Raw genomic sequence first — 15,059 nt, 5'->3', positions numbered from 1 at the left:
CGATACCGATATGGTGGCCGATATATCGTGCATCCCTAATACAGAGGCAAGATGAAAATTCGTCAACTGTCCCAATCGTCTTTCATGCTGGCACCGGCCATCAGGCAGTCCTTATTGTCATGTCCTTATTATAGGGTTATTAAGAGAGGTCTGTAAAAATAGGGCCCAATGTACTGTTAATATGAAGGAATTTCTGTATTTATTTTTCACATGTGTTTTACCTGTATTTTCTCCTTTTTTAAATTCCCTATAGAAAAAAAAATGAATGAGTAAATTAGTTATGGAGCCAAAGTGGTCAATATTTGCTTTCAGTGTTTTGCAAAGTGCTGTTATTAGTCTACCAATATCTCCTTCAGTGTTCCATAAAAGTCATCCAGGTTTGGAATGACGCAAGTGATAAAATGAAGACTATCCCTTTAATGCAAAAACATATATTGTCATTCTAGTAGCTGATTTTAAAGACCCCTCCCCCTCCTTACAAATAGTCATGTGCACACAGACTTGCATTCAATCAAACCCAAACAGGTCCCTCTGGGAAGCCACCATATGAGGCATTAGTGTGTAATTTGAGATTATGAGGTGGACCGGAGGTTTAGCGATTTTATCGGAGGCTCCATTTCAGCCACGTAGCCAAGGTCAGATTCGCAGCATGGGGACAGGGAAGAGGGGAAGTGCTGGTGCATGATGGGAAAGGGCCAATTGGGGCCTTTGTGTGCATTTGATAGGGGTGAAAAAGAGCTTCAGGCGGAGAAATAAGGAGATTGAAGGCGGAGATTCCACATATCATGGATGGAGAGTGGGCGCTACGGGCTAAAGGAGAGAAAGAGGAGGTCACCAGCAGAGGAAAGCAGGGAGAGAGGGAAAGTTTGGAAGGGTTATTATCTCAGGATGCGATGAGAGATGGGAGAAGTGAGAGTTTGGCACTTAGACCAGTTGGGCTGAAGCACAGGCCAATTTAATCTACGATAGATTCTCCTCTGCTCACCCGCAGCAAGATAGAGGAGAGGGATGTCGCACGAGTTAAGAATAGAAAAGACTCCTAGTGAGAGGATAGAAATCACAGCTGATTCCTTTAACTGTACACTGCATGATTATGATAAGTGGGCCCTATTTTACAGCCTAAACACCTGTTAAGCATTAGGAATCGCTCAGGATTTGTTTAAAACTCCCAGACTTGTAAGTGATTGGTATGAAAGCCCTTAAATATCCCTCCGAGACATGAGTATGCATGCTCAGAAAGGAAATTTGAAGTGTACTCAAGTATCGGTACAAACAAGCATCCCGCTGTTTTCAAACTACCTTGAGTGTTGACAAAGAGATACGCTGAGGTAATAGAGTTTCAAATGCTTCTGTCTATATTAGAGCGGGACGAGAATGAAAGCAAAGATAAATGCTTATCCGTGTACTTCCCTGTTTTTCTTTCATGCAGTGTAAAATTTTTACGCAGATATGAGTCTGTCTGGATGTTTCTGTAACCACATGTCCGCTGGCGCAGAGTGAGTGGAGCTGAGCTGGACATTTTCAATTCACTCTCTATGGGAGGTGAGTTGTCGACTCGTGTGAGGGATTGTTGATTGACAGCAGAGTGGAGAGCATCAAAAAGTTGAGAAAAACCTAATGCAAATTCATGTCTGCAATTTTTACTTGTCCCTCACAAAACCTTTATCAGTTTTTATATTATATTATTTTATATTATATTATATTACATTATTGTTACATTTTTATCTTTTATATAATTGCACGTTTTATGTACTTTTATATTTTCTAAACATTTTTAGTTTTGCATTAAATTTTCTTTACATTTTTAGTAATAATAATAATGTATTTTTATGTTTTCTAGAAATGTTAATACTTTGAACAAAAAAGGTAAATGTAAAGTGCACAATGCAATTATTATTGATCAGTTTTATATTATTCTTATTATTGTTGTTATTATTATTATTATTAGTGTTAATGTTGTATGGTTTTGATTCACTTAACAGACCTGAGTTATATGAGTCATTAATTCAGTAAAAGAACCACACTGGTAGTTTTGCATGGTTTGACTAAAAACCAGTTCATGAGAAACATTTATATGAAAATCAGACTGTACTGTTTTTTTCTTTTTCTATGATTTGCTGATCAACAACTTTGACTTTTTTGGTCTGTTTCCCTACGCACCTATCTATTACCTGCAGGTGTGCACGTTTAGCAAACACTGAGGAATCAAATAAATAAAAAAGAGAGCCTCCATAGCATAACATGAGGTAAACCGCAAAGAAGATAAGCTTTTCAAAATGAAAACAAAAAGAAAAGTAAAACTAAACTTGCTGTCGGTGACCGTGCTTGCAGTTTTTTGTCCCACAAGAATACCAACATGTTCACCTTTGGTTTGAGAAGCGGTCTTTTACTTTACTTCAGCATGAAACCCATCCAACGTTTCCTCAATATTCGCGTAATTTTTTCTGCACGCAGCTTCGCCCTCCTGACGCGGCAAGTATAAACCAGGCTCTACACTCTAGCGCTGCGCAGCTCAAACGAGTTGCGCGGTTTCGTTATGCTTTCAGTTTCGTTTGCCGTTTGATGTTTCTCACATGCAACAGAAACGCAGTGCTTATGAGTTAAACAATGCGGTGGTCGCGCCAGTGTGACCGCACACAAAATTTAGTCACACCGGCAGAAAAAATTATCGCAAAATGAGCCCATTTGGTTTCACACTGGAGCCCTGTGCAGTACACTATTTATTTATCCTCAGTTGTTCAAATCGCGGTAATCGATTACAGTTATAGTGATAATTAAAATATGAAACGGTAATACTAACCGTGGGGTATTTTACCACGATTTATCATCAAATCCGGTAATCGTTACATCCCTAGTGTGCGATGATGATTGCTAATTGATGTTTTTTGGTTTGCTAAAACAAACCGACTCATAACAGTAGTTTGTTCATGAATCAGACTGCACTGGTCGCTGTGTTTTGTGCTGTAGGTTTAGAAATGGATCCATCCATCCATTCTTCAGTGATGAGAGAGTGAATCCAATGTGGCTTTACCAGCCTTACCAGCACTTTCTGAGGAAGTCTGCTGTTTCCAGCCCACCTCCCCTGTCCCCTTCCTTTCCATACCTCTCTCAAAGCATATCGTGTTGGACACGCTTGGCTTGACACATAAGGATGTTATGTTTCCCTTCAGTGACCTCACACTCTTCAAGGCTATTGACTACGTTTTTCCACAATGTTCTTGAGCGAGACCACAAAAGAGCCAGTCGGGGGGAATGCAAGCCGTGACACGCTCCGAGGTAAAAGGCTTTATTGATTGTAAACCATTCTCATACAAGTGGAGCATGTGAACTAAAGCAAGCCTCCATTACGCGGGGTTCGCCGTGAACGCTCAAGGCCGAAGCATGAATGATGGAGGAACAAAACCGGCTCACAATTTAAACAAAAAAAAATCTCACTTTCTGCTCAGCTTTTCAGGTGCTGTCAGAGATTTTATGGCTGTGTGGAGCGATTCAGCTGGGAGGAAGTAAACACCAGATATTGTGAAGCAAAAGAAAAGGTCTGCAGGTCAAGGCTACATCTCTCTCCATCTCAGACTGCATTCGATAGCCGTATTTATTTATGTGCCAGTTCTGCATTTCAGGCGTCCAGACGTGCACACACATTAATGTCATCGCCTATAGGGCTGTTTATTGGGCTCTAGGCTTTCACTCTTTCAGCATAATGGTTTCACACTCTGTTAATCCCTCTCTTCTCTTTTTCTTTGCCCATTCTCTCTTTCTATGTCCTTCTGCACTTTATATTTTCACGAATCCAGGAAGCTTTCACCCATATTTACTTGCCACCCCATGTTGTTTTTGTCTTGCCATCATTTCTGTCTTTCTCTGTCCCTTCCTCTCTCTCTCTCTCTCTCTTTCTGCTTCTTTTTGTCTGTGCGTGTTATTTTTCTCTCTCTAAATGGCTTTGGTTGCTCCATCAGTCCCTGCCTATGACTAAATCTGTCCCTTGTTTGTCATCTCTTTAGAAACTGACTCAGTAAACATCAATCCTTATTCCATCCATCTTTCCTCCTTTTAATTTGCAGCACCCCACCCCTTCGATGGATCTGATTCAAAAGAAAGGCCGGTACGGATCAATCCAAAACAACACACAAGCATGCACTCTCAAAGTGCTTATACACACGCACATAGACCCTTCACATTTGATATGCTTTCAGGATGCTGCATGCACACACTCCACTGAAATCCCTCTCTACAGTGTTTCCATAAACAGAGCGCTGCACAGACAGGCTGTCTGAGGTCTGATAAGGAGTCGTGAGAGAGGACACTGATGGGGAGTGAAAGAGAGGAGGAAGTTTTCCCATGTTCAGCTAAAACGACAATGAGCAACCTCCACCCTGTCATAAATAAGGCACATTGAGATGGCAGAGAGAAAGACACAGCGATGTAGAGGCATTTGCAATGAATGTATACCCTGCTGAAAGACCAGCATGATTTTTTACAGGTTATGTGTTGTTTGAGTGCTGGTTGGATTAGTACACCTGAAAGTGAAATTTCTACTATTTACTCTCCCTTATGTCATTTCAAATATGATTCTGATGAATTATACTGGTCTGTAATGGCTGCATTGGCTGCAATGAATTGGTGACTGGAACTTTCAATACTAGATTTTTTTTTCATTTGTTGATATGGAATATTTAATTGTACATGCTTATTCCCCCTATTTTTACATTTAGATTGTTAACTTTGCTGTCATGTAATGTTCACTTAAAGTTAATCTTTAAAAAAACTAATAATTTAATAACACAAACCATATGAATTTTAATAAATGTAACCTTTAGCAAATTCCAAAATTAATATTTCTCATTTGTAATAATGTGATGCCCAAATTCACTTATAAAATTATAAATGATAAAATATATTATATGAAAAAATTAAAACTCAAATTAGAAATGCAACTAACTGAAATAAGTTACAAGTTACTAACTTAATTTATAAGGAGTACCACAATTACTAAAAACTGAAATGAAAATAAAGCTAAATAGAGATATTATAAACTAATAAACCAATTAAAACGTTTATTAAGTGTTAATGAAACTAAATTTAAAAGAAAAATGGAAAATTAAAAATAAAAGCTGATTCTAAATATTAAACTAAACACTAAACTAAACGCATATTACACATTATAATAGTATATAAGTAATTTATAATACATTTTATGATTTTTAAAATGTATTTAGACAAAATACAGTACATGAAATATGTACTGTCCAGAATCCCTAATTTTGATTTCATTTCCTGTTCCTCATAGAAAGCATGGCTTCAGAAGACTTGTAATATAGTGCACAAGTCCTATGGACCAGTTTTATAGAAGAGAAAACTAAACTGGCACGTGTGAGGAAATGAGACAAGAGGAAGGAAAGAAAGAGAACAAGAGAGATGTATAGTTGGACTGGTTTGTAATGCTCCGGTCTGATTATTATGCCTGTCAGCCAGAGTGAGGAATAAAATCTCTCTCTCTCTCTCTCTCTCTCTCTCATCTCAGCCCTGTGCTTGGAGCGCAGCCTGCAACATGCTGATATTCACAACATGTGCACGCTCATCTCTGTGTGTGCCTCCACCTTGAATACTCAATAATTAGCGGGCTCAGAATGGGTTTGATTGGCATGCATTGTGAATGTTTCCCTTGCTAATCCATGTATCGCTGTGCACTGATGGAGAACTGACATAAGAAACCTATGCACATGCGCACACACACCTGTATGGCTCTATGGATTGTGTGGGAAATTTATCTCACTAAATAGGGTGAGCTGGTGGCTGATTTTGTGGAGAGAATTTGGGCAATAGGGGAAACTGGAGGGAAGAGAGAGGTGGGGGGAAAGAGGGGGTACAGACAAACACACCGTGAGGGAGAAAGAGAGAGAGAGAGGAAGAGCAGATGGACGAATGATGAACTGAATAAATATGTGTCCACAGATCGGTGTGTTGGCTGTAAAGTCTGCCTGAAGCAACTCTAGCACTGAGAAATGGAGAGATATGAATGCTCATATACTCATCAATATGCTGCATCTGGAATTTGAACAAGCTCTTTGCACACTAACTCACTCACTGACTGCTGTTTTATGAGTAAATCTGATGAGGAAATGTCCATGTTAAATTTCACCCCCAAAAATTAGAAGAAAAAAATTGTGATGTTATTTTCATGACATATAAGCACATTTTCCTCCAAATTCATATTGGTATAATGCGTAAATAATGAAAATCATCATGTCTAGACACTGGCTGCATACAAAATACTTTCACTGTATGTACTGGATTTGATGGATAAATTCTCGACTGTTGAAGTGCATTCTTTCATTATCCAGACTCAATGTTATGAATGCATTCCCGGACATGTTGGCATTGTATTTTGGCTTGTGGTAAAAACTTTCTGGGTAATTAGCACTTGAAAAGAAGTGCTCGGCTCACAGTTTTCTGCCATTTTTATTTTTTATTTTTCAAATGTGGCTTCTCCTCAGCTACTGTGGCATTATGGGATAGCAAACTGTCCACTGTATGCACACTTAACGAATGCAGTAGATCATCCAGACATTGTTCACAGAGTGTTTCATGAAATGTGCACATTTAGACATTCTGCTTATTTTTGACATTTTAACATATGTAGTAGGGAAGTATGCATAAGTATGCAGTTTTTATTAAAAAATTTTTTGAATGAAATTCAATGCAACAATTGTACAACAGTGTGTACTTATAGTTTCAATTTCACTGTTTAAATAATATATAATATTTTTGCATTATTGTAGCTACTGGCATATATGAAAGAATTGGGAAAATGTGCATAATTGTCATGAAAACAATGTCAAAATTCAAAACATTTAAAAAAGACTTAATTTTCTTTATTTAAAATATAGTAATCTTTTTTTCATTTGATTATGAGGTGAATATGAACCAGATGTTTCCTATTTTTAGTGAGCTTTCTCTATGTCTAGAGCATGTAATATATTGGTGTCGTAAAGTTAATGAGAGGCAACAAACTGAAAATTCCCAGAGGAGTGATATTTATAAGATGCTCTGCTGAACCATATGCTATGAGGGGAGGTGTTTATTGTTTTTCTATGTATTTCTATTCGTATGAGCTCAGTAGTGCTGCTCTACTGCAGCGTGCATCATCCCTAAAGACGTTAATTTTGCATGACGAGCATGACACACATACACTCATGCACACGTCTCTCTATCTCTCTTTCTGTTCTTATTCCTCCTAGTAATCTTCCCCCTCTCTTTCATCCCCGTTTATCCTCCTCTTCCGACTTCTTCAAAATAATAAATAAATAAAAAACCCTGACAGCTTGTGATGAGCACGACTGAGATTCTGCGGGGTATATTTGTAGGTAATTCACAGCCCTGTGGGAGTCTCAGGCAAGTAAAGCTTGTCAACCCGGGAAACTTTGTGATCTTTGCAAGTCCTCTTAGTCATTAGCCTGAACTTTTTCATTTTATTTATGACTGTGCAGTGGATTATCGCCTCCCTGTTTTTGCTTGGCTTGTTTTTACGGCAGTGGATATGATGGATGGAATAGCTTTAATCTTTTAGCATTCTTTTTTCCTCCTTTTAACGATGTAGAGTTGTTTCCATTTCATCCGTTACATACATGATTTACAGCGCATGAAGCCTTCAGCCGGGTGAGAGGTCGACCTCACCACAGTCTGCTGTACTACTTCTGATGTGTTTATGATGATGTTTGGCCATTAAAAGCTCTTTTATTACTGCCCTCGATGTGAATTAAAACACAGGAACTTTGCCCGTCGACTCACTATATTCAATATCTAGACTGAAATGTTCTTAAATAGTCACAATTCATTGTAAGATATGCAAGAACACACAATCAAGAGTTAGTTCCAGGTTCTCAAATCTGTTTCATTTTCAATTTATATAGTGATTTCAATTGTAGTTTTTCTGAAGTTTAAAGGCAATAAGATTTTTTTTAAAGACATTCATACTTTTATTCAGCATTTAAACTGTTCAAAAGTGACAGTAAAGACTTTTTTTTTCATTTTTAACTTCTATTTGTCAAGTAATCCTGAAAAAAAGAAAAATTAAGCACGGTTTACACAAAAAATATTAAGCAGCACAACTGTTTTCAACATTGATAATAATAAAAAATGTTGAGCACCAAATCAGCATATCAGAATGATTTCTGAAGAGTCATGATGTGACACTGAATACTGAACCTTGCCATCACAGGAATACATTTTATTTTTAAATATATTTATATAGAAAACAGTTATGTTATATTGTGATAGTATTTCACAATGTTGGGTTGTATTTTGTATTTCACAGAAGAAAATCAGTTAATACAAATTGGAAATGAAATGAGGGTGAGTAAATGATGACTGAATTTTCACTTTTGTTTGAATTATATCTTTAAGATTTCTCTTCTTTTTATAAATAAATTAGCCTGTTATTTTTTTATTTGAAATCTTTTTTTCTTTTTATAATGTTTATTTCTTATTCATCTGTTATGATTACTTTTAAAATCCATTTTAGCACTTTGAATTACCATTATGAAATGTGCTATGTAAGAAAACCTGCTTTGCCTTTGGAAAAACAAATTGTCATCCAGGAATTAACTTCACATAATAAATAATTTGTGATAAACTGCTTGTAAAAAAAAAATAGAAAAATGGCTGATTATTATAGAAAACTATATGCTAAGATGCCAAAAAATGTATGTTGCCTTAATAGTGGATCAACATGGTTTGCATCCAGGAGCCTTTAAGGCAAATTTGAAAACATGAGGTTACAGTGTGGGTTTCATGAGAGGTCAAGGCCAGGCCATGAAGCAGTTTCCCATAGCATATGTTCTCTTGCTGCTGCTTGCAACAGAATGTGCTCTCTTTAGGGGCCTTATGTAAGTGAATTGATCCATTATAGACCATGATATGCTGTAGCTGTTCAAATGTGCCAAGACATTCTTTACCTTCAGATTCACTAATTAGAAGCGAATGTCAGATAGTGGTTTAATTTCTGTTCTCTGTGATCATTCGGGGCTAATAATGCATGCATTAATTCATGCCTTTATTACTGATCAATTCTCTCATTAATGCCACACTCTGTAGTCTCATTATCAGTTTTTTATCTGGGACACACATAAATGAAGTTTGCTCTCAAATCCTTAGATGATTTATCGTGTTCAAATCTCTCAGGATTCCATAATGAAATCAGTGCTTTTCTTCCTTTACCCAGAATACATATCTGAAAATGTGTGCTTTTTAAAGGCAGAGAATAGGTCTCATAGTAACCTTAATCATGCACAAAGCATTTGAATTTCAACCAGGTTTAATGTCCTTGAAATTCCGAGTATGCAGCTTGACACTAGCATGGGGGTTGCTTGCCAGATACTCATTCTACTCATGATCTCCAGCTTGGAGTTGCCACTTCCTTTGTTTTTGTTCAATCATTCCTCAGATATTGACAGTAGATCAGAGTTCATTAAGCAGCCTGCACTACCAAGCTATCATTGATTAGCTAAGTGATTTGTTATCTTAAGTATCAGCTTCTCAATGGTCAGTCAGAGATACTGCTGTCCCGTCCATGCTCCTCTCACGGTATCTTATGACCTCATTCAGATAATTACCTTCTCAAACGTTCGTAATTACATTGACAGGGGAAACTCTATAGAGGCTTGTGAATCCTATTGTTGTTGGTTTTGGCTAAGCCAAATATTAATTAAAAGTTCTCTAGTTACTAAAAATAAAGTGTTTTTGTATGTTGATTTTATGTTGAGTTTAGTGCTGTGGGGTTTTTGAACATTTGAACATTTTGTATCTCGATTGAGCTCTCTAATATGTAAAGTGACTGAGTGTGTGTCAGGTCTACCTGTTGGCCGAACAATGCCGTTCTTTCCAGGCCATTCATTTCCATAACGATTAAAGAGGAACACGTTACTAAAATACTCTGAAAATGTTTCCTCCACTACTGTTCAGCATCACTGCAATGCCGCTACTGAATCACGCTGATCAGTGTAGTCTGATTCCTGAGCCAGTTCTTTTAGCAAATCAAACGCATACAGCACAGCCAATACATCTCATCTGAAGTGAATGACTCTAATGAATCAATTCTTTTTAGTGAATAAAATGCATACAGCACAACCAGTATATCTTATCCCTGAACATAAATTCACCAAACAATGGTAAATGTGACTGCACCATTTTGAATTGATTATTTTTAATGAATCAAACGCATACAGCTTACGCTCTGTTACTGTGTTGTGTTGTTAGGCTTATGGTACTTAAACCTTGTTCAGATTGTCAGTCCAAATCCGATTTTTGTGCATATCCAATTGGAATCCGATCATATTTCGCTTGCCTGAACGGCAAAAAATTACATGAAATCTGATTTTTAACACATCTGTTTCAAGACCCATTCATATGTGATTTGAAATCTTATTCAAATAGCTTTTTTTTTTTGGAAATCTGTTTCAGTCTGACCACTCAGATCAGAATTAGCATGGCATCATTTTCTCACGCCATGTAAAATGTAAAAATGTGAGATGTTGTTTGTAGAAAACATGCTGAATGTCTTTGCAGAAACAAGGTTGTGTTGTTGCAACGTGAAAGTCAAATGACAATATAGTGCTTGCCTACAAACCTCTGAGTTTTGAGACCGATGGAGACGGCAGCACAGAATAAAACCGCGCATTCCAGCTTCCTACGTTTCTGCCGCTGCCTCATAAGATCTATTATAGTCCAGTGTGACTGCAACATGTTGCCATGTTGTAAGACAACATTAGTATTGCAAACTGTATTACTGTTACTGTTGTTTTTAGCGTAGGCATACCAACGCAACGTCATTGCCATAGAAACCAATGCAGATATTCAGTAAAACGAAAAAAAACGCCACAGACACAAATCGGATCTGAACAGATGTGATACACAGTGTGGACAGTCAATCATTTAAATCAGATTCCAATCAGATATGCAGAAAAATCGGATTTGAACTGACAGTCTGAAAAAGGCTTTATAATTACTGACTGGTTGTTCATTTGATAAGGTCTAAATAACCCACAAAACATTTGCCGTAATTAAAAAGTAGAATGGTGTATGTTATATCTGTTATATCCTTGCTTGTATTTACTTCACCCCCTCTGCATCTGTTTAGCTTGCTGTCCCCTGAAACTCTATAGCTCAGAGTTTCTAATTATGCTAATTAAATGTGTGAGGCCTGGCACATACTCGTAAATGATTAATTGTAGCAAGACAATAGAATCACTGATACCAACTTATGTATAGACTCTTGAAGTTTAAGCTATCCTGTTCCGTCTGCCTTCATTCCCCATTTGGCCTATTTTCATTTTCTCTCTTTTTCTTCTCCTTCATGTAAATCTATTGTTGGGCGTAATTTGCTGCATTGGGTATTTTGAACTATTAGCGTGTGGGGCGGCCTTGTTCATACTTCAATAGCAGGAATTCTAGAAATGTCCTGGAAAGATAGTTAGCCCTGATAAAACGTCACAAGTCATTTCACTATAGAAATAGACCCACAATGGATGTAGTTGTGTGTGTACATGTACATGTGTGCGTTTTGGACAGCAAGGCCAAGCTTTGACAAATGAGAGCTGGCTGCTTTGCATTGTGTAACTCAATTGTCGATTAGCCAAAGGAAAATGAGAAGGGTTTTTTTGAATAAAGAAATTGAGGCTTGATGTCTTAACGCTGCGGTGCTGAAAAGCTCAACTGACGCTGATTTGTTTATGTTTGCACTGTGACTGTAACATTTCCACTAAAGTTTCAAAGCAAATGTTCTCAGCTTGTTAACACTCAGGCAGAGAGATACTACTCATTCTTATATTGAGTTTCATGCTATTGAAACCATTGACCACTGTGGAAAGAAACGCATGACAACACCGGCCTTGTAATTTCCCAGGTTTTTCAGCCGTTCTTTTGTGCAAATACAACAGATCACTGTACAGGTAATTCAAAAGGTATGAAAAGCATCCTGTGCCATTTCATAAATTCTGGTTTTCCATTATTGACCTTTATGTTCTGTTGAGAAATGCTTTGCTTTGTTCTGTTATGCTGTTCAATATTCTTGATCTGTTCCTCTGGCTTAATCAAAACCCAGTATAAGTATTACTGTAGTTTTAAAGGGTTCACCCAAAAAAAAAATTCTCTCAATATTTGTTTAACCTCAAGTTGTTTCAATCCTATATGCATTTCTTTCTACTGCAGAACACAAAATAAGATTTAATTTTGACAGTCATTGGGTTCCAATGTTGTTTTGAACCCCACTGACTTTCCTTGTATGGACAAAACAGTGTAAAAATTTTTTTAAATATATTCTCATTGAGATTCACAGAAGAAGGAAAGTCAGCTTGGAATAGTGATGCAACAATACAGTTAGCCCGCGGTTCAATACATAGGCTACCTCGGTTTTCAGTTCGGTTCTGATGGCTTGGCACATCAGAGTGTTTTGTGCGATTTAATGTGAAATTTAAAACAAATAAACAACAAAAAACTCCTGTACACTGGAAAAATACATGTATTATCATATGTCTACTTAAAATTTATTTTGAGAGAAGTATTGTTTTTCCTATTTATTCCCAAAATAGGATGGATTGGCCTTTTATGGAGCGCTGTCAACACATGTAACATTGTTTAATTCATACTGGAAGCCGGAGGGTGCCCTCACTCAGGAAATCCACATATGCATCACAGAAGCAATAGAATGCATGACACTCCAGGAAATCCCTAATATGGACAAAGGCATCCAGCTATCGCGTATTGAACCATGGATGACGTACCCATCGGTTCAATATTATATTGAGAATTGTGGCATCCCTAATTTGGAACAACACAAGGATTTTAGGGCATTTTTAATGGAGGAAAATTTAAGTGTGTATAGACTTGATTCACCAATTATACCTTTTTTTATTTTTTTTGAGCTATTAAAACGGTGTTGGTGTCTCTCAAACCAGTAAAAGATACACACAATCATACATGTATCATTTGTCCATTGAAATCCCTTTTTTCAGACTGTACTATTACGTTAGGCTATTACAGACAATACTATGGTGACAGTTCTCCAGAGCTTCTATGTGCCTCTGAAGTGCAGAGGTAATTTTCCACATAGATTGCATTGCACTTTCATTTGAGTGACATTTGTGTTTCCATCACATCTTCTCTCTTTCTGCCGTCTTTTTTTTTCAAGAGGGCAGGAGTTCTGAAAAAATACAACACCTGTCTTTTTACAGGCATTCAATTTAAAAGTCCATCTCTACTTGTAGTAACTTCCTCAAGTGCACAGATATGCAGCCGCACTCATAAGTTCTATTAAAAAAACTATTGGTGGTACCTTTACTGTAGCTCCATACACTATAACATAGTGCTTGCTATGTAAAAATCCCATTCATAGGATATTATTATTTGAATGATAACTTAGAAACTTGTAAAGACAGACCAACTGTGAGCTACAAGGTTGTTAATCAGTGCTATATGCTTTTTTTAAAGCCATCAGCCCACATTATTTAAACTTTTTAAATTTTGTATTAATATATATACTTGTATATATATTAATGTATATACTTGGTGTGTAGCACATTTCAAACATTTATTTCGGTTAGGATGCTGCCTGTGGCAGTAGACAGCAGGGCAGCTCTCTAGGTTTTTAAACAGAGCTTCCCACTCACATGCGCTCCAGCCCCCTCCCCATTTCTGGCTCTCTGTGAAAGCCTTTTGTTAGATGTCCAGGCAGTTCAGTCCTTGGTCCCGTGTCTTTGATGACAGTTCTGTGACACACCACACCGAATGGACCATTAGGGCTGACTGGCACAAATTCTATTGGTGGATTACTTAATTACTGATCTTAATCTCTGGGGTTATGATAGAGATGTTTTCGAGTCCATCAGAGTTTTATTCACTAAGTGAATGTAACCAGAAATGTGCATCCAGCTAGATCTTCCGTCACCTCACCTGACTCTTTTTTGCATGTTCCTGTCATAGTGCCGGAGCTCCACTACCATGACGACTGTGGCCAAAGCTTTCATCGGGCTCTTCTGGCTCCTGCGGTTGGTGTGTGCGGTCTTCCCTGAGGAACCTGGACCTCTGAACTTTATCCCCACTGAAGGTAACGATGTCTCCATTTCACATGCAGTCATCAGGATCAGGGTTGGGCCCCGTCTACCCTCTCAGGCTCTCAGCTTTCACTTTCTAATGCAGAGCAGGCATGTGATTGATCACTCATCAATAATATCGATTCCATGCATCCCAGCCTAACTCATGCAGGTCTGTCTAAGCTGAAAGATGAGAAAAGCGAGGGGGTTTATAATGCTCAGGGTAGGAGGATGAAGAGACGAGGAGCTGCGGAAATCTCTTGGGAGAGTCTTATCACATATTGAAAGAAAGGAACAGATAAAGAAGGAGAGTAATAAACGGGTGTAAAGTTGTGTAATTGTACCTCATTAACGTAGTGCTATGTTTGGAACATTTTGGATTTTGTTTGCAAAATTTCACTAAGCAATGGTAAATGTGACTGCAGGGGTTTTCAAACTTTAGAATTCTCTAAAAGTCCTAAAAGATAAATGTAGGCTGCTGTATATTTTCTTGTGAAGAAAGAATAATTAAATTGTAATTATGTAAATGTTGGTCAAATGTATTGATTTATTTGTTCATTTATTTATTTATATTTTTTATTATGATCTTTTTAAAAAAAAAATTATTTAATGTCATTTTTTAAAATAGTATTTTACTTTATTTTACATTGTTTTATTTATTTTTATTTGATCCCTTTTCTTGCCTTGATGCTTTCCTATGTACAGATACAACTTTAAATATCAAACGACTATAAAACCAGATAGTTGTTTGTTACTTGAAATGTTTAAATTTACCAAATTATCAATGTCAGGTAACAGGTTTCAGGGTAAGTGTCATTTCTCAGTACAATTTTACACCTCTGGTAACAACACTACTTGACTAGGCTGACAGATCACGAGAACAGACTTTATCTGTGAAAACCACTGAAGAGCAACTACAGGCAGCTGTCAACATTTTCATCTCAAATGTGACTCGCGAGTGATCGAACGCCTCTC

General features: G+C 37.3%; 1 protein-coding gene across 1 annotated transcript in view; it reads left to right on the top strand.

The window, feature by feature from the left end:
- LOC107549930 (semaphorin-6B-like) overlaps positions 1 to 15,059 on the top strand; it is a 75,656-nt gene that overhangs the window by 14,209 nt on the left and 46,388 nt on the right. The window contains exon 2 of the mRNA XM_016231120.1: positions 13,975 to 14,098. Within this exon, the coding sequence (XP_016086606.1) occupies positions 13,993 to 14,098 (106 nt within the window). The 5' untranslated portion in view covers positions 13,975 to 13,992. The remainder of the gene's footprint in view (positions 1 to 13,974; positions 14,099 to 15,059) is intronic.

This window comes from Sinocyclocheilus grahami, unplaced genomic scaffold (genome assembly GCF_001515645.1).
Source record: "Sinocyclocheilus grahami isolate Dianchi unplaced genomic scaffold, SAMN03320097.WGS_v1.1 scaffold16.1, whole genome shotgun sequence".
In the NCBI taxonomy this organism is placed as follows: domain Eukaryota; kingdom Metazoa; phylum Chordata; class Actinopteri; order Cypriniformes; family Cyprinidae; genus Sinocyclocheilus; species Sinocyclocheilus grahami.
This window is presented reverse-complemented; position numbering and strand designations above follow the sequence as displayed.